The 19,441-nt window shown below is 34.9% G+C and overlaps 1 protein-coding gene across 2 annotated transcripts in view; it reads left to right on the forward strand.

Annotated features, from left to right (window-relative positions):
* The window catches only part of LOC136027915 (RNA-binding protein 42-like), a 92,807-nt gene that overhangs the window by 6,802 nt on the left and 66,564 nt on the right, over nt 1-19,441 (forward strand). For both annotated transcript variants that reach the window (XM_065705361.1, XM_065705352.1), the window contains exons 3-4: nt 6,430-6,553; nt 14,804-15,035. In XM_065705361.1, coding sequence (XP_065561433.1) covers nt 6,430-6,553; nt 14,804-15,035 — 356 coding nt within the window. The remainder of the gene's footprint in view (nt 1-6,429; nt 6,554-14,803; nt 15,036-19,441) is intronic.

Below are 19,441 nucleotides of genomic sequence, written 5' to 3' on the forward strand. Positions count from 1 at the left end.
GCAAAACCTCTAAAAGCTCATTCATTTTGCTCATGCTTTTATTTAGGATGCTTAAAGCATCAGCATAACCTAGTCCAGGAAAGTTTTTCCTTTCCATTTGATTCCGTGTTCTCCCATTGCCTTTCTTATACTTCTTAAGACAAAGTCCATCAAAATTATCTGTATAAAAGGGTATAGAACACAACCCTGCTTAATTCCTGATTTAATACAAAACCAGCTGCTGACCTCATTTCCTACCTTTACTGCAGCATTGTTATTATCATACTAGTTGGTGGGGGCGCTTCGCGCCCCCCCCAAGCCCCCCCGCGCGCGTAAGTCGTTACGCGCCATAATAGTTACGCGCCATTGTAGTTGTGTCCCTATGTCCCACCTGTGAATATAGATAGATATATATATATGGTTTTAACTACGTAAAACTTGCGAATATACAACATTCTTTGCTGTCCCATTGTCTTTGCATATAAATAGATTGTCAGGTTTACCGACTCTTGAACATGCAACATATAATGGTCCATGGGAAAACAATCTGTATTCAGATCTATACCTCATGATTCTAATGATTGCCCTTGAGCTTTGTTGTCATTTACATCCCCCTGTTTCCCCCGGTGTCCCCGTTGTAGTTGTGTTCCTGTGTCCCGGTCGTCATTTATATTCCCTGTGTCCCGGGTCCCGGTCGTCATTTGTATCCCGGTGTCCCGGTCTGTATATACATTCGTTTTTTAGTTTTGTTTTTCTCCTTTATTTTTTTCCTTTTTTTTTCTTTTTTAGCTTATTTAGATTTTTAGATTTTTTAGTTTTTTTATTAGTTTTTAGTTTTTTTTTCTTTTTAATTTTTTTGTCCCGGTCGTCATTTATATCCCCCTGTTTCCCCCGGTGTCCCCGTTGTAGTTGTGTCCCTGTGTCCCGGTCGTCATTTATATTCCCTGTGTCCCGGTCGTCATTTGTATCCCGGTGTACCGGTCTGTATATACATTCTTTTTTTAGTTTTTTTTTCTTTTTTAGTTTATTTAGATTTTTAGATTTTTTAGTTTTTTTATTAGTTTTTAGTTTTTTTTTCTTTTTAGTTTTTTTGTAGTTTTTTACCTTCTTTTTAGTTTTGTTAATTTTTTTTTTTTACTTGTGTCCTGGTCGTCATTTATACTCCCTGTGTCCCGGTGCTTTGTTGATTGCTAATCGAACATTCCTTTTGTCCTGGTCGCTTTCTCTTTGAGTGTCGTCATTTATTTTTTTCTTTTTTAGTTCTTTTAGTTTTTACCTTTTTTAGTTTTTTTTAGTTTTTAGTTTTTTTAGTTTTTTACCTTTTTTTAGTTTTTTTAGTTTTTTTAGTTTTTTAGCTTTTTTATTTTTTTTATTAGTTTTTAGTTTTTTTGTAGTTTTTGCCTTTTTTTTAGTTTTTTAGTTTTTTAGCTTTTTTATTAGTTTTTAGTTTTTTTTGTAGTTTTTGCCTTTTTTTAGTTTTTTTAGTTTTTTAGCTTTTTTATTTTTTTTATTAGTTTATAGTTTTTTTTGTAGTTTTTGCCTTTTTTTAGTTTTTTCAGTTTTGACGTCAGCCGAAACATGACGTCACCTGACACATCCATCCACACATCCATCCACACATCCACAGACAGACAACTTATTTTTATATATATAGATATAGCACTAATCACTTTAATGTATTTGTCTGGTGTACCGTCCAAGGATAACACCTTCGCTAAAGCTCTTGTATCGACAGAATCGAACCCTTGCTCTTAATCTACAAATGATTAATAAGGAAGATGCTAAGTCTTGCTTAGGTTGGGAAAATATTGATAATGGAATACTAGTTGCTCATTTTACAACTAGAAAGTACAATGCATCAGTCATAGTAGTATATGCCCTGTAGAACTAACTGATGGAGAAAGTACTGACTCACATGGTTTCCGCGTACAGCTACAGGAACCCAGGTAGAAATAAGCTTTTTTCGTTAGGGGATTTTAATAGCCAGATACGTAGAACTAAAGATAGATTTTATCCTAGCCTAGGTAAATTTGGTGTAGGAAAATAAAATACCGGTAGTAATGATTATAGACTGCTGCGTTTTTATAGGCTTAATAAGTAGTTATAATGAATACAGTATTTGGTCACACAATGGTCTATAGCCTAACATGACGTGTGAAAAACAAGAAAAAAAAATGAATGACAAAGTTAAATAGCTGAGAAAAAACAGGGTAATGTCAGCCAGTGGACAGAAAAGAAGTAAAAATGATAAGCAGATTTGGAGATGTATTTAAGCTAACATTGTACTCATATGATGGTAAGACGGTCATCTTTATTGATCATGTCCATCAAACAGGAAAAAAAAATCCTAAAAATGACTGTTTGATTTTAATATTCCAATTAGTTCATGCAGCTTTTGATCGCTTTTGTTTTCAGAAAATCACCCCATTGGTGCAGATAAACCTAGTCTTGCTGTTGTAAAATTACAGTAAAATAAAACCCGGTCAGTAAAATTGGTAAAATAATGTAAAATTGGTCAAATAAGGTGTTCTCTGGGAAATATAGGGTAAAATTGCTGTTTTAGAGTTGCCCTTTAGTTAGAAGACCAGTTGAATATTTTCTTTGTGTATCTTTTATTTCGCTTTTAATGAAAATTTAAAAGACTTTGAAAGATAATACCCCTACTCTATTTTGAAAACCAATAAGTAGAAATTTTCTTAAAGTAAATGAATTCATAAATGATAGTTTTATGAAAATACTATTGTGTTTACGGCATATAAATTTGATTAATGTTCATTTTATAACAAATAGCTTTGATTTGCTTAGGGTCAAAGGCAGAGGCTATTTTTGACCCAATCCCCTTAGACATCAAACCTCTTTGGATTTCTGGGCACTCCCTTATGAAATTTGTCTAGCATTTTTTCCAGAATCGTCCACTCCCTTCCCAGGAAAAAATATCATTTATTACTTCTATCTAAGTCCTTTTTCATGATAAACCCTCTGCAAACACACTCATTCATCAGCAGTAAAAAACAAAAAACAAATAGAAATGCCAATTGTCATTTCCGTTTCTTTCCAAATCCATTGCGGTGCAAGTGTTAAAACAAACGATCGTTTATTTCGCCCTTTGTTTATTGTTTGACAATAGAGAGCTGCATTGCTGCTGTCGAAGTTTGTTTTACCAAGCGTGTTTTTTTCTCCGTCCTATGTGTCCATCGTAATACTATCCCACATACTTCTAAGAAAACATTTGGTAAAAAACACCAAGCGTGTCTTGGGGCTAAAAGGCCATCTGATTTAAAAAAGCGTATCAGAAAGATAGAGCATACTAAAGAAGAGGTGGGTATAATTTTCAAATTTTGGAATATCACCTGAAATAAAATTCTGTGTGGTTAAAGAAAGTCTACGGTTTTAACAGTGTAGTTAATTCTTTACATACCTTTTATTTTCCAATGTGTAGGAGGGGGGTTGTTTTTTTTTTTCAATTGGTTTCATTGAAAACACAAGAAGGCTTATGGTCTATTATCATCAACTCATGTTGCAGTGGTAGAATGTTTACCACAGAGTGGGTCTTCGCTAGAGTAGCAATAGCAAAAAAAAAATGCTATTTAAAAAGCGCCCATTTTATCTTGAACCTTAAGCCTAGACCACAGGTTGCTTTTTTCAAGCACTTCTTTCAGCAGCTCAGTGGGTAAGCGATAGCAGTACAAAAAAAATGCCCTTTGGGCGAAATTTTCAAAACTAAAAATTATGGACACAATTTGTCAACTTATCAATAGTTGTAGGATTGATGTCAACTTGTTATTTAGTTGTTTTATTAATACTGTTAGGATCTTTTACTATTAAAATTTATTTTATTTTCAAATATTTATTTCATTAAAAAGTTTTAAATTCTTTCGTTACTAAGTATTTAACTCTTATTATTATTATTATTCAGATTTTTTATTTTCATGCCGAAGAGAAAATAAGGATTGAGGATTGTTTATGATCATGATGAAATTCGGCGCTGTTTTTGAAAATTGGCACCAAAGACTAGAATATTTTTCAAGCTTAAATTGGCACCGATTTCTTTGCAAATCGACAGCGATCTGCCAAATCGGTACCGAAAAAATCTACCTGTGTTCTAGACTTTAGATTGGGTAGCATTGTTACAGACCCATAGGCCAAGTGCTATTGTTTTCTGTAACTTTTTCCTGGAGGAAAGATTATGTTAACTCTTCATTAAAAGAGAATGAACAAATTGATCACTTAATCAGGGCTTCCACTTTTCGGTTTCAATTTTCCTTAAAAATTCCTTGTCTTTAGATATGATTTCTCCCTAGAAAAAAGAGTCTTTTTTTTGCCTTAGATTTTCATACAATCTACACGAAAAACGTAATATAGAATCAAAGTGCTATTTTTTACTTCAGACAATGATATGAATAAAATCTTTTACACTCTTGGGGACACGTAAAAAAGCTCAAGTAAGTGTCATCTCCAGCACTTCATCGCACGTAGCGTTTGCTTTCGTCTTGAATCCAGCAGCAGCTTTCGGTATGCAGACAGCTGATGGTTATATCTTCGTTTTTCAACCAGTAACTGACTCGAATAAGTGGGACTAGTTTGACGTTCTCGAAACTATTTCGGATGCCTGTTTTGATTAATTTCCGGAGACTAAACAAATACTCAGCTGTTACACTACTAAAGGGTAACGAAAAGATCAGTGATATGCACTTCTGAAATTCTGGGTACTTGATTTCACCGCTGCGAGTCTTCAGACTAAGTACCTTCATCCAATACCACTCAACTGCCAGGTCTTCAACTTGGGCATCTCCCAAATGAATCTCAGTGACATCGGTCATTGCCTGAGATCTCCATTCTTCGTCTGCTTTTTGGACGCAACACTTTTCTGTTAGAACAGAAAATCTCGCAAATAGTGGCTTTAGAGATTTTGGCTTCAAATCTCTTGCATTCCTTGGTTCAACTAATCCCAAAATGTCTAAAATTTCGTCTTCAAACTTGAAACGGTCTTGAATCTGCTTGATTAGGACTATGTAATAGTTTCGACAAGACTGGTAAAAGAGATCAATATTAACACTTGGCTCTTGATCATCTACGAGTTCTCATGCATAAAGCTTGATCAAGACTATTCATTTAAGGTAGTATACCAATAAGGATATGTCTATCTACTAATTTACTTCTTTAGTACCATCTGCTTTAGTTTTAGCCACGGGCGGCTTAGTGCTGCTGTGAGCTGTTAGTAGTAGTAGTTATTCATCATGAGGCCTACCCTCTGCCTACGCACCCCACTTTTCATGCCTGAGTAAATAAATTCTACTAATTTTATGTTCTTTACCCCTGGTATATGGGTGTCTGAAACTCCAAACTCATCCAATTCAAAATGTCTAAATTCTTCTCTCAAAATGTCAATGCAATAGTTGTTTTTTAACGTTGCAACATTCCAAGTTGCAAGTTTCATATTATTTAAATTTTTGAAAATATTATGGCCTTATGGATAGCAATGGGCCCCAGGCCAGTGCAGGACAGGGATTAATAAATCTTCTCAAGTCTACAAAAAATACTTATGCCGGCTTAGAAACCGTATAGCAAGAAGTCCCTGGGACCTCCAATGTCAATGGGTTGCTTTGTTCAGTCAAAGGCCCATCTTAGTCACAACATGGTTTCCACACATAGTAATGCTCTTTTATCAATAAAAGTCGAAATCCCGAACAAGCATTCGCAAGCCTATTACTCCAACTTAGTATGTTTTCATGCCACAAACATTATACTATCATGAAGAGGCAGCCTACAACATATAACTTTTCTAGGAAAAGGTTTTTCAGCCCAAACAGGACTACAAAAACAAACAAAACCTAGAAGAATTATCCATCAATAAGTGCAAATTTTGTGTCATTTACTAGGGTAGAATTTCCTCGAGGGTTGCCACTCCTCGAGGTCACCATGTAATACTGTTTGCAGTCACGGTTCTAGTTATGTAATCTCCCTGCTTCCTAGATTTTGCAGATAATTTTTGCTGACGTTTTCATTGAGAAATGCGTACTTTATTCTCATTAACAAAACTGAAAAAGAACTATAAAATACCCCTCCCTCTTCTAGATTTCGAAAATTACATTTTCCTTCCCCTTTTACATTTCTTTGAATTGATGCTACTGTAATTGCCATGTTCTATCATGTCAAAATCCTTATATGCATGGATTTAGTTCCTTTCTTCCTAGCCCACTGAAAATGCACCATAAAGTTCGATATCGAAGAAAAAGACAATGTACATAAGTAAAAAGATTGGTTTATCTTCAACACACTTATTGACCAACGCACACTTTTATGCAGCAAATAGGACAAGTAAAAGCATAGGATTAGTTTATATTTAATTTGCCACTTAATCTTCTACTGGACATATATTTGTAGTTTTGTAGTGTAAGGAAATGAAATAGATGTAGAAAATAATATTGTATAAGTTAACTTTATTTACAGATGGCACCACCTCCTCCACCGCCTGGGGGACTCCAATTATTGGAACATAGACGACCTGCTCCACCACCTCCACCAAGAAATATGTTTTTACCTTCTCAGATTACTAGACCACGAACACTAGCACGTAAGTTGGAAGTTAATATTCACACCAATCTGGCTCTTGAAATTGGTAGTTTTCTTTAAAGAATAACTGAAATTTAAATGGTATAAATCTCTAAATATCTTTCAAAATTTTGGCCTTTTTTTTACTATTGAACATTTCCTAAACTGACATTCCGCCACTGCTAAGTAAAAACCTGGTCATTTTGACAAGTCAAATGTCAAGTTGGCGAAACTAAATCTAGTTTATCATGTAGTGCTTCCCACTTTGACTCCAAAAAGTTCGGCAGCAACTTATTACTGACTCCAAAACTGTTGACTCCAAGCTCTGACTATGTCCTCAATGAAAAAAAGCAAAAAAAAAAACGGATTTTCTGAAATATCAGAATAAAACTATTTCCTAGATTTGGCATGTGTTTAGCTGCATTTAACCGGATTAAAACCATGAATCATCATGGATTTTAAGTTGTGATGCCTAAGCATAGCTATAAATTATGGCTCCTGAATTTATAAAGCTTAAAGTAATACGAAATCCGATTTCGTAGTCTTGAATATGACCTCATTGAAAAAGGAAATTTCCAAGGATACTAGAATCAAAATAGTTCCTAGAATCAATATGTCCCAAACTTCGTTGACCTGATTCAAGTTTCTAATGTTAAGTTTCGAAGTTTAGTAATAATCATAACTTCTGACGGCTGAATAGGTTAATCACGGGAAAGAAATGCCGTCTTAAAATAATTTGGGATTTCATCTAAAATTGTAAACATAAAAACAAGAAAAAGAGTTGATTTTGGATCAAATAAAATAATCCAACCATTGGGTATCTAAGCAAATCAATGTAGGAATCTGTTATAATATCTATGTTGATCTTGGAAGAGGATGAAGATGAGCAGAATATTTTTTCCTTAAAAAATATACAAATATTGCTGCAATACCAGTTTTTTGCTCTTTACGCAATTTAATGTCTTTTCATACTGGACCTTTCCAAAGATACTTGGCGCAATTTATTGTCTTTTCATATTATTCTTTTCAAAAATCTTTGATTATTGAAGCAAGTCCAATTTCTAACAAAGATTTTTACTAAGATCGAACTTTTTGTTTTTTTTTAAGGTTTTGAATTTTTGTAATCCCTTGTTGAAATATATACAAATATTTTTGCAATTGCCAGTTTTTTGCTCTTTACACAATTTAACGTCTTTTCATACTGAGTCTGTTCAAAGATATTTGATTGTTGAAGCTAGTCCGATTTCTAACAACGCTTTTTACTAAGCTTCAAACTTTTGGTTTTCTTTTTTAACATTTTTGAATTGTTCTAATCCCTTGTCAAAACAGAGAGTCATCATTTGTAATAATTGCAAATTTTCGTTTTTTAGGCCTTCCTACTGACATTGTGTAACTGGTTGCGTTCAAAAACATTTAGTTTTTTAAGGGCTTTGGATTTTTGCAATCCCTTGTTAAAATACATACAAAAATTTTTGCAATTACCAGTTTTTTGCTCTTTACGGAATTTAATGTCTTTTCTTACTGCTGTTTTTTTTTCGAAAATGTTTGATTATTGAATCTTCCCAGATTTCTAGCAACGATATGTACTAAGCCTGAAACTTCTGGTTTTCTTTTTAAGGTTTTTGAATTGTTTTAATCCCTTGTCAAAGTATCGAATCATCTTTTGTAATAATTGCAAATTCTCGTTTTTTTGGGCCTTTAGTGTGACATTATATAACTGGTTGCGTTCAAACCTGTAAGTTTAATGATGTTGCGAGTGGATTTTATCTAACTAAAAAAAACAACTAATTTTAAAATTTTCAGGCAATAGGCTCAAAATTTTGAATGCTCATGATTACTGAAGAAATGAGATGAGTATATGATATGAGCTACTAAAATATGTTGGTTGAAGAACATTTTTAGGCACAAATATCAGTTAGGAGGTGCCAGACACATCAGGAACGATGAACTTCCAACCCCCTCTATGTATCGTGGCATAGTGAATTAAGTAGCCGGTTACTCTTGGACACATTGTATTAAACAGCATATAAGGACAAAAGTGGTCTTTAAAGGTTAGGTTGAAATGAAAATTCAACAAAAGGACATGAATTTTATGGGGATTTGTCGTTGCGTCGCTAAAGCAGGAATAGCAAAAAGGGACAGGACACAGAGGGCACTACTTTCTTTATATTGGTCTTGGCAGTTTAACAATGTGATGGGATTATAATCTGTCCCAAGATTATTACCTCCCAAACATTTCCATCATAAATCCCAATCGCTTAGCTAACCCAAATAGCCCAACTAACTCAAACTCTCCCATCAACTTCTCTGTTGTGAACATTGCAACAAAGAAACAAATTCTTCAGAAGTCATAGGAAACAAGAGGGACTGGCAGAACTCGGTTCAGAAATGATGCATCCAAAGCAGAAGGGCTAAAATAGCCAAACTGTATGAAGGGGTTCAAGCTCGGCGAGCAAATGGTGAGACAGATATTGTGATTCGGGGTGGCATTAGTATAAAAAAACTTTCTACCTCTGACCCCTCCAACTCAGATGGAACTTTAAGTGGACAGTCAAAACTTGTATATAGTTTCTCTTCTAGTGCATTATTAAATGTAAATAATACTTTTTCTAGAAGGGAGCTGGACAACAGTTTTTACGGTGCTATGTCTGAACAATCTAATGGGGACAACAGTTTTCATAGTAAACCTGAACCAACCATTGAATCACCAATTTCTAAAAGATAATTAATCCCTTCTGATAGTAAAAGCTGTGAAGACATTAATTGTCATAGCGTTATTTTCAGCAGTGTTGACTGTGAAACTTGTAAGTTTCAAGAAATGAAATGCGTTTTTGCATCAGGCACTTCAGCCATTTACACTTTCTGTGAAGTGAAACCCAAAAGGACTACTATTCGTCTGACAGAACAACAGATACAGATACCAGGATACAAAATATTTACCAATCTATCAAAGCAGGAAGGAAGGGGAATTGCCCTATACATCCCAGAAACTTTCCAGGTAGAAATGTTGATATTGATTTTGACTATGAACCGTATTTAGAACAAGTGTGGATATCAATAAACCTCCCTGGTAAACCAATTCATATTGGCACAATTTACAGAAGTCTAAGTTCCCCTAATTCAGAGAAGTCCCTCTATAAAGTTGTAAAATCAATTGATAGAAAAGTTGCACTGACAGGAAACCTTCTCGTAGTTGGGGATTTTAACCTACCTTCCATTCAAAGGACAGATGGCTGCGGCTACTCTGGACGGAAATCAGTTGAACTATTTCCTGAGTGCCTAGCAATCAATTCACTTTACCAAGCTGTAAAATTTCCAACTAGGTACTGGGACGGCCAGCCACTTTCATTATTGGACCTTGTAATAGTAAGCGGTCACGAGGCATAATTAAATGTAGCCCCACTACCGCCCTTTGGTGCAAGCGATTACGCTGCTATACAATGCTCCTTTAGAATGTACCCTGAAAAATCACTTTTATCACTGAGAATGGTGTAAGCGTATCATGGAATATGATAAAGAAAATGCTGCTAGAGGTGTCAGAGAAAAATACTAAAGTAAGATGGGATCGAAAACCTAAAGCACAGCTATTTATGACCAAAGAAATAAGGAGAGCAAGAAGTAAAAAGAAAATGTTTGGAGACTACATAAGCAGAATACACGTAATGAAAATAACTACACAAAATATACCAAGGTGCGAAAACATGTCAGGAACTTATCCAGGAAGCTATTTGAACTGCGTGAGGAGGCTATAGCAGCAGCATGCAAGCAAAATCCGAAACCCTGCTGGAACTATGCCTCAGCCCATAAACCTGGCAGACACTCGGTTACTCAACTAAAAAACAATTACAGTTTTGTAGATAACCCAGAAGAAATTGTTAATGCTGTAAATAGGCAGTTTACTTCTGTATTTACTCTGCTTGATAATTCTCCTCTTCCAATCCCCCTTACCTATACCATCAAAACCCCTATTCCCTTAATAGCTGCCAAGAGGGTTGATGTAGAGACACTTCTAAAAAAGTTGAACCCAAATAAATCAGTGTGGCCTGATGGTGTACTCTCAAGGCTCGTAAAAGAATTGCATATTGAACTGCCCTAGCTCTAATTATTCAGAAATCTTTTGATGAATAGTATATGCCACAAGATTGGTGCACAGCACGTATAAACCCCTATTCCCTTAATAGCTCACACAAGGGTGGGAGCAAAGAGGACGCAAGTAATTACAGGCCAATAAGCATCACCTCTGCAGTTGGGAAGCTTCTCAAAGGAATTGTTAACACTGCAATCTTGAAACGCTTAAAAACCAATAAACTATCCTCATCATGTCAATATGGTTTTAAGTCTGGTCGGTTGGTTGAGACAAACCTGATTGATACTTACTATTATGTCACCAATATTCTGAACCAGGTGTTCCCTGTCGTTATTATATTACTGGATTTGGCAAGGAAATTTGACAAAAAGTCTGCCATAAAAGACTTCAAACCAAGTTCCAAACTATTTGGGTGGATGAGCATGTGGTAGAGTGGGTGAAGCAGTTCCTAACAGATAGCAAACAAATGGTTAAGATATTTCGAAGGGATGGAAGGACGTTCTTCTCTGAGGTGGCCGCTGTTGGAAGTGATGTCCCCCAGGGCACAGTACTGGGTCCGACTCTATTTAATATATATATATATATATATATATATATATATATATATATATATATATATATATATATATATATATATATATATATATATATATATATATATATATATGTGATGTGCCAAAAATCTTTAATAGCAAAGTAAGCCTCTATGCTGATGACTCAAAACTTATTGTTTATGCAAACTCAGCAGAAAATATAGAGTCAACAGAAGTAGATCTTGATGCATTCACTCACTGGGCTAATATTTGCAAACTTGAGTTCAATGCAGCAAAATACAAGGCAGTCCACTTGGGGAAAAACCGGCACACTCAGCGAGTGACGGGCCTCGCGAAGCTATTTCCAGCAGCCACGCAGTGAGAGATCTTGGTGTACTGTTAGATGAAAAGTTGAATTTCCATATTCATGCACAAGCAACTATTGCAAAGGCTAACCAAACACTTGGCTTAAGCAAAAGAACGTCAACTAGCAGATCTCCAAATGTTTTTACTAAGCTGCATAAGAGTCTGGTTCGACCAAAGCTAAAATTTGGAATATGTGTTGCATGCCCAATCAACAAGACTGACCAAGCAGCAATGGAATCAGTTCAGAGGAGGATAACAAAATGTAATAAAGGCCTTAGTGTTGTCCCATACCTGTCCCGTCTCCGCAAGCTCAGAATACCATCTCTAACGTATAGACGCAAACGAGGCGATGTGCTAAAAGCATACAAGCTTATAAATTCTGAGGATACTATTCCTGATTCCAATTGGACAATTGAAAGAGAACTCATGGTCAGCCCCATAAGCTTTTCCGGTAACGAGCAAATACCTAACTAAGGAACAAATACTTTTCAAATAGAGTCGTCAGCTTTTGGGAACCCCTCAATGAAAAAACAGTGACATCTACCAACATGGAGGCATTCAAACAGTCAGTGGATAGGGAGTGGCGCAATAAACCATGGACCGCTGCTTGGGACCCCACAGAGGACTAACTATCATTAATGAAGCTGGCGGACACAGGACTCATCCTATCGCTAGCAAGTGCGATTTAAGGTAATTTAAGGTAATAATAGTATGAACTCTAGCAGCATCATTTTCATAAATGAAAGAAAGGAATATTAATCTTATACAAGAGTCTGGTCTAAAAAGACATTTAATTGGCTATTGGGCTTCGAAGATTTGGCCAAGGTTCCACAGATGGCCTGCGCAGTGGCCCACCTTTGTAGACTAGATTGCAGAACTTGGTGTAACAAATGGGATACATGTTCTGAAAGATCCTTATGGCAGGTGATAATGGAGCACTTGATCTCCAACGCAAGTAGATTATTAAACGCTGTGTCCCTCATTTTGTGTAGAGCTTTTGCTTGCGATTCTTGCATGAGGAATTGTATTTTGAACGAAACTGAAGAAATTTGAGTTAAATTTGCTTTACAATGATCTAGGGATTATTCTACTGGTGAGAAAATAAAATTAATGACTGAACGAGTTGATTTATTTATTTGGTAAACTCAAATATTACGTTGCAACAAAATATGGTTTCAATGGAGGGTAGAGCTGGTAATAATTAGATTTAAGGAACATGAGACATTGTCTATTCCACACGAACAAAATAGTAAATAAGCAAATAAATAACAAAAGTAGAAAATAAATGATCGGACAAGAAAAGTAATGCTAGATAAGCAATGCAAAAGCACTGTCATGGGCGAGCGTACAAAAAAAAGAACAAACAATAAAACAGAATTAGAATATGTCTGTCCTCCATCAACCAAACTTGATTAATAATAATTAATATTTTTTCAAATTATACTGATTGTGTTCAATTTACTTAGTTGGGAGTTTGTCTCTGAATTTATATTCATTCAAGATTAGTAGTATTTATATCTGGTCGAGCTAACAACAGTTGATATGTTTCAGAGTGCCTAAGAATGGAAGAAAAAAGCTGAATCAATAGAGACCTTTCATAGGAACTGTTAGTTAGCTTCTGTATTTTTAAGTCTCTTATATTTTTCGAAGATAAAATCCTCAAGAAAAGAATTAATGTATCCTTTTGATTCATTTTGAAATTTTAATTGTCAATAGAAAAGGTGTTTCCAGGTATTCTCATTGCTTTATTTTAAAATTTGCTAAATATTCCCCGTTGAAATTAGTAAATTAAAATGAAAATGTAAATTAAAAATTTAAAAATTTCCCATTGTCCTCATTGGATTACCATAGTGGCTGTATATTCATAAAAAAACTGTTTAGATAGTTCCACAGTAATTTAGATTAGATGAAACCAAAAATTTATAAATTGCTTTCAAAACCAAAAATGGAAAAATACGTTTTATGAGCTGCATAGAGCCTTACGGGAGTTTTGTAAAATCCCCACAATATTATATGGGAGCTGGACGTGTCAAAGCTTAATATGGTTTCGGAATGATGGAATTTGGTCAAGAAAAACTTCAGGCAGTGGTATGATTTGACCTTATGCTCTTGCCATGAATGCCCTTGCCATCTATGCTCACAGACTTGAAGCTCTTGCCATGAAATTCTTCAATATCACGGTCTGAACCACTGAACACCATTAACTCAGTTTTCATAAAATTAGGTAATAAACAGTTGAAGACAAACCGTTGGCTAACTAAACTTGTTGTTAAAATCAAGTTTCGAGTTAAAGATGCTGTTCCGTTTGAATAATTTGATAAGATAAAATTAAAAATAATTAAGCAATTTGATAGATGGCTGAGCACTTTGATGACTGAACATGTCTTGATTGACCTGGCTGTCCAAAGCTTTAATTTTTCGGCTGTGAAAGTGAGTGCCTAAGCTTGTGCCACAAGAAACTGTTTGAAGGAACCCCAGCAGATAAAAAATTTCTTGGAGATGACAAGGATGAGTGTTTGAATACGGTTCAGGGCAATAACCATTTCAAAAAAGTGCTCTTAAGTAAGATAAGTTAAACTGGCTCTCATAGAAATCAAAACTATTTGTACCACTCCTATTATTGTCATGCTCAGTTGAAAAACGGGAAAAAAAACTAGAAAGAGAGAGAAAAAAACAAAAGAATAATTGATTTGTACCAAAATGTGTTGAAAAAGCCTCGTGTGGAGACACAGGGGACCGATTTAATTTACTTGCTGTAAGACCTTCTCTTTTTGGTAAATGACAACTTTTGAGGCAAATGTAGTCAAGAAACTGACAGAATATTGAAGATATGCGTTAGCCTCGAGAGAACTTCATATTATGATGAATTGGTTGCTCTATTAGTAGTTGGAAGTCGTAATTCTACTTTGAGGGACAAAATGGATTTTCTGGCGTTATAAGTTTTCAAATGTCTTCGATTGGAGAAAAAGTCTAGGAAACGGAGTTGTCTTCAGATGGCCGTCAGCTCTATTGAGCTATATTAGCATAATTTTACCAACTTCACGTACTTTGGCTTGCCTATTCATTCGAAGCATATCGACATGAATTGTGTCCCTGTTGCATATTTGTGATGGCCTATCATCTTTACAGCTTGGTGGCTGCTTTGATTTTATGGCCGATTTCTTATTGTAAAAAAAGCAGAATAAGGGCCATTGTAAAATTTTTATTTTCTCTTCTCAGTTTCTTCTCAAGCTTTTTTTTCTGCTCAATATTATGTATTTAATTTTTCGAAGGATTATTTTTATAGCTCCACCACCACCTCCATCGGGATTCATCAGGGTGCCTATTCGAATGGGTCCAGTATTTCAGCCAGCTATGGGCGCACCGAACGTTGGCTCCTTCGATCCTGCTATGAATCAAATGTATAATCAAGGGCAAGTTTTTCCTGGACAGGTCACGTCACTGCAATCCACAGTTCCTAGTATTAGGGAAGCTCCTGAACCACCACCAGAAAATGAGGCTACTAAACTCGTAATCAGGTTGGCTCAGTCTACTAATTTTGATCTTTTGGCAAAAAAAGTTTTGTCTGTTTTTACTGTATGTCACATTTGTATTATTTTTTATTTTACAAGTAATCTAAAGTCTTATAAATAGTTCCAGAATTCCGATAGTTCCAATAAACAAAAACTTCCTGTAGTATCAAGACGCCTCAAGCAAACATACCTGCAGATAGTCCTTCTCTACCGGAATCTATTTAGAGCTCCACTCTCTGCTCCCCTCGTATGAGCGTCTAATTTCCTTTATTTTATTTTTTTAGCCTCCTCCCACCCCTTTAGGTCCCGGGTAGATGGCCCAACAAGCTCAATCTTTGACGATCTATCATACTTCATCCGTAAAACGTGCCTAGTCCTCTCAAGCCTTCTTCAGTTACAGCCCTAAAAAGATGAATTCAACTATATTTTTCGATCAAATTATACGGCCGGTAAAAACAGATACCTAAAACTATCATGAGACTCATTTAACAAATCTTCCTCAGTTTTTCGAAGCGTTCACGTTTCCCGGCCATACTTGACAACTATAATTAGCCTGAATTCTAATATTCTAACCTTAGTTTGCAGACCTATCTTCCTGTTCTTCCAAGCTTTACCCAGCTGTGAAAGATACCCCGCCCCTTGGTTTTTCTGTTTTCTACCTATTATACCCTGTGCCTTGACTATATCTTCACTGCATCCATCATCTTTACTAATAACATTACTCAGACCAGTCAGTGTATTCGTTTCATCAGTTTCCTCGTTACTCAACGCCAACTTTTCGCCCTCATTTGTTCCTAGTCGAAGCGACTTGGGCTTCTTAACATTTCGCTAACAAGTTTTGGATAGCTTTACCATCCCGTCTGATGCCACCCTTTGTCCATAGCCTCTTCCGTGCTCCGTAGGACAAGATCTATGAAAATAGTGCATATAAATGATGATAGATACAATCCTACTTAACTCATGATTCTTCACCGAATCAACTGCTAACCTTACTTCTTGCTTTAACCATATCCATTGTATTTTTGTACATAGCACTTATCCCTTTAGTTTACTTATGTGGTATACCATGTGCCTGTCCATAGTCTATAAAACTGAAGACCAAAGGGTCTCGATAATTTAGAAATTTCTCAGTTATTAATTTAGGGTAGAAAATTTGGCCCTCTTCCTAGAACCATGTTTTTCTCCTGTTAAAACGTTATCTACAGAACCTCTCAATCTAACAAGTCCCATCATGCTAAGCAATTTGCTTCCGACAGAAACCAAACTAATTTATTTCTATAATTCTCACACTCTTGTCACCTTTCTTGTAAAGGGGTTCAATGAGAGCTTTCCTAAATTAACCAGATTTTTCCCCAATTTATAAATCATATCTGTAGTCTTCAGTAATTTATTTCTGACTCCATAATGACTGGATTTCAAGTACTCATTAACTAGGCTATCAGCACTTGAGTCCTCATCATTTTTCAAGCCTTTTAGTACTGTCACTTAACTCCTATCAGAATATCTCCTCTTAAATTGTCAAAAAACTTTTTCATTCTATTCTATATCGTTTCCTGCCACTATAACGTTCCCTGCATAAACGTTTCCTGCATAAACATTTTCTGTATAAACTGTTCTGCCCATTTATATTGAATGTTTTTTTAATCACTTATTGGGGCCTCGTTCCTATTTTTAACTGGTTTTGCTTCGTCTCACTATCTTAACATGCCAGTACCATACCTTAACATTATGCTAAGTGGCTGCATGTTATAGATCCTTGGCAGTATTATCCATGGTATTCATTTATGATCTCCCTAATTCATATTTTAAGGTATATGTTCCGTTTAGAACAAGCAATTTTGCGACGAGCCTGCAGCTGCAACTTGCAGTAAAATGACAAGATACTTATATCGTTGCATTCATTAGTCTCAGATCTATCCTTTCACCGTGCCAGAATTATTAGATTACTTAAGCTTTTACTTAAAGAAGAGTGTAAATTACCTTAAAAAGCGGAAGAATTGTCCTTTTTTTTAGCCATTTTTAACCAGTTTTCAAGGTATTTTTAGTCTAAAAAACTATACTCCGAATTTCAAGAATTCACGTCGACCGATTACCATTGCAATTTTCCTTCCCTGTGGTAAATTTGCTTAAGCCGGGCTTCTATTTATCCCTATTTGTATCAATCTGTGCATGAAATTCTCCTTTAAAAAACGGTATCTTTCTACATAGGGCCTTGTCTAATTTATTCAAATAATTTATTTGTAATAAATTTGGCGAATTGTAAAATCAAAAACTATCCTTGTGCTTTTTGAGATTTTCAGCCAGTTTTTTAATTTTGTTTTAAGTATCGTAACAGAGCATGAACATTAGCATAAAGTTTAAACTTAGAATATTTATAATTCTTTAAGGACTGTAAAACACCATGAATAAGTGAATTCACTATTGTATAGAGCAGGGCTTCTTAAACTTTTGTAATTCCCGACCCTATTTATGATGGCGAGTTTCTTAACGACCCCAACAACTATAAAAGAAAAACAAATTTAAATTTTTTGATGATACATTTATTAGGTAACAATATACATATGCATATGAAAATATATAAATTTAGAATTCATTTTGAAAATAGAAATGTTTTTATTATAGTTTCAAAAACAAAAGTGGATTCTGACCGTCTTAATTCTCTTGAATATATCCAAGTAGTTGCGTGGTAAATATTAAATTAAAGTTTACGTTGAAAATTTAATGAGATGGATGTGCCTGTTTTTTATTGCATAACGAATCAAATCTTGGTGTAATGTTTGAAACTGCTGGACACAAAACCTCTTCAACATTTTTTATCGCTGAACGATATTGGGATTTAATGTGTGTTAAAGCTGAGAAAGTAACTTCACATGAATATGTGGTGTTGAATGGCAGAAGTACATTTAACGCCATATTGGCGATTGTGGGAAATTCAGTTCTAGTTCCAATCCAGAATTCAGTCTAGGGCTTTTTTTGGAATTGTAGTTTTAAGTTTGAGTCACACGAAAGCTCAGCAAATTCTTCTTGAGCTTTAAGCGGCAGATCATCAATCTGACTTAAGCCAATCCAAAACGGCTTTTGAATCCAAACTATTTTTTGTAAATCAATATTTAATACAAAATATGTCCGGAACTGTATTTCTAGTGCTTTTAAGTGATCTATAATAGTTTTTTTCAATAAAAGTTTTACAATGAATTTTCTCAATTGCAAAACTGTCGACACTAGAAAACATTTCGAACGAATTTTTTTTGACCCTACTTTTCCAAATGCTGATCTTTTTAATAAAACTTTCAATTTTATCGTTTGAAGTAAATATGTCGCAATTTTTTCATTAAAGAGACAAGTTAAGATCATTTAACTTCGCAAAAATATCTGACAAACATTACAGCTTGGATAGCCACAAGTCATTTTGAAAAAAAGCAGCAAATTCACATTTTCGTTAAGTTAAAAATATTTCGATCTCGTCCTTTAATAACAATAATCTTTTCAAACTTTGACCTCTTGACAATGATCTTACTTCTGCATGTAATAACAAAGTTGTGTAGTTGGAATCCGTATCCTTACAGAGATTCGAAAATATGCGACTGTTTGGGGCATCACTCTTAATAAAATTATGACCTTAACAGCATCCTGAAGCACATCGTTCAATTCTGGTGCTAATTTTTTTGCTGCAAGAGCCTCTTGGTGAATAAGGCAATGAGTAAAAGTTATATCATCATAATGAGCAGCTTGAAAAAATGATTTAAAACCAATATTTTTGCCCGTCATCGCTCTTGCACCATCTGTGCATATGCCACAGCAATTTTTCCATTCTAAATCTTCTGCTTTTAAAAATTCGTCAACTTTACGATATATGTCTTTCACTGTAGTATGGTCTTCCATAGGACGACAAAATAACAATTCTTCCTCCACGCTTTCTTTATAAACGTACCTGACATATACTAACAACTGAGCCAATTTAGTAATATCAGTTGTTTCGTCCAACTGAAGCGAAAATTTTGGGCTTTCTTTAATTGTTGTCATAAGTTGTATCAATTGATCCTTGTTAATATCAGAAATTCTATTCGAGACAGTGTCGTTCGATAGAGGAATTTTTCGAATATCATCTCCATATTTTCTTCCATGTAGTATTTCTACAATTTTAATAGCAGCAGGTAACACATGATCTTCTCCAATGGTGAACGGCTTTTTATTGTCTGCAATTATTTTTCATTAGCAGTTATAAATTTTTCAATGTCTTTCTATTCTTTATTTAAAAATATACACAGTCTTCCAAAATATTCTTTAGGTTTATTGACATACGAAACATGCTTTGATTCAAGATATCTTTAATTTTGATGGTTTCATACTCTCCGAAGCTAATAAATTATTGCAGATCCAACAAAAAGGTTGTTCATTACCCTTACAAGTTT

Source organism: Artemia franciscana, chromosome 1 (genome assembly GCF_032884065.1).
Source record: "Artemia franciscana chromosome 1, ASM3288406v1, whole genome shotgun sequence".
Classification (NCBI taxonomy): Eukaryota; Metazoa; Arthropoda; class Branchiopoda; order Anostraca; family Artemiidae; genus Artemia; species Artemia franciscana.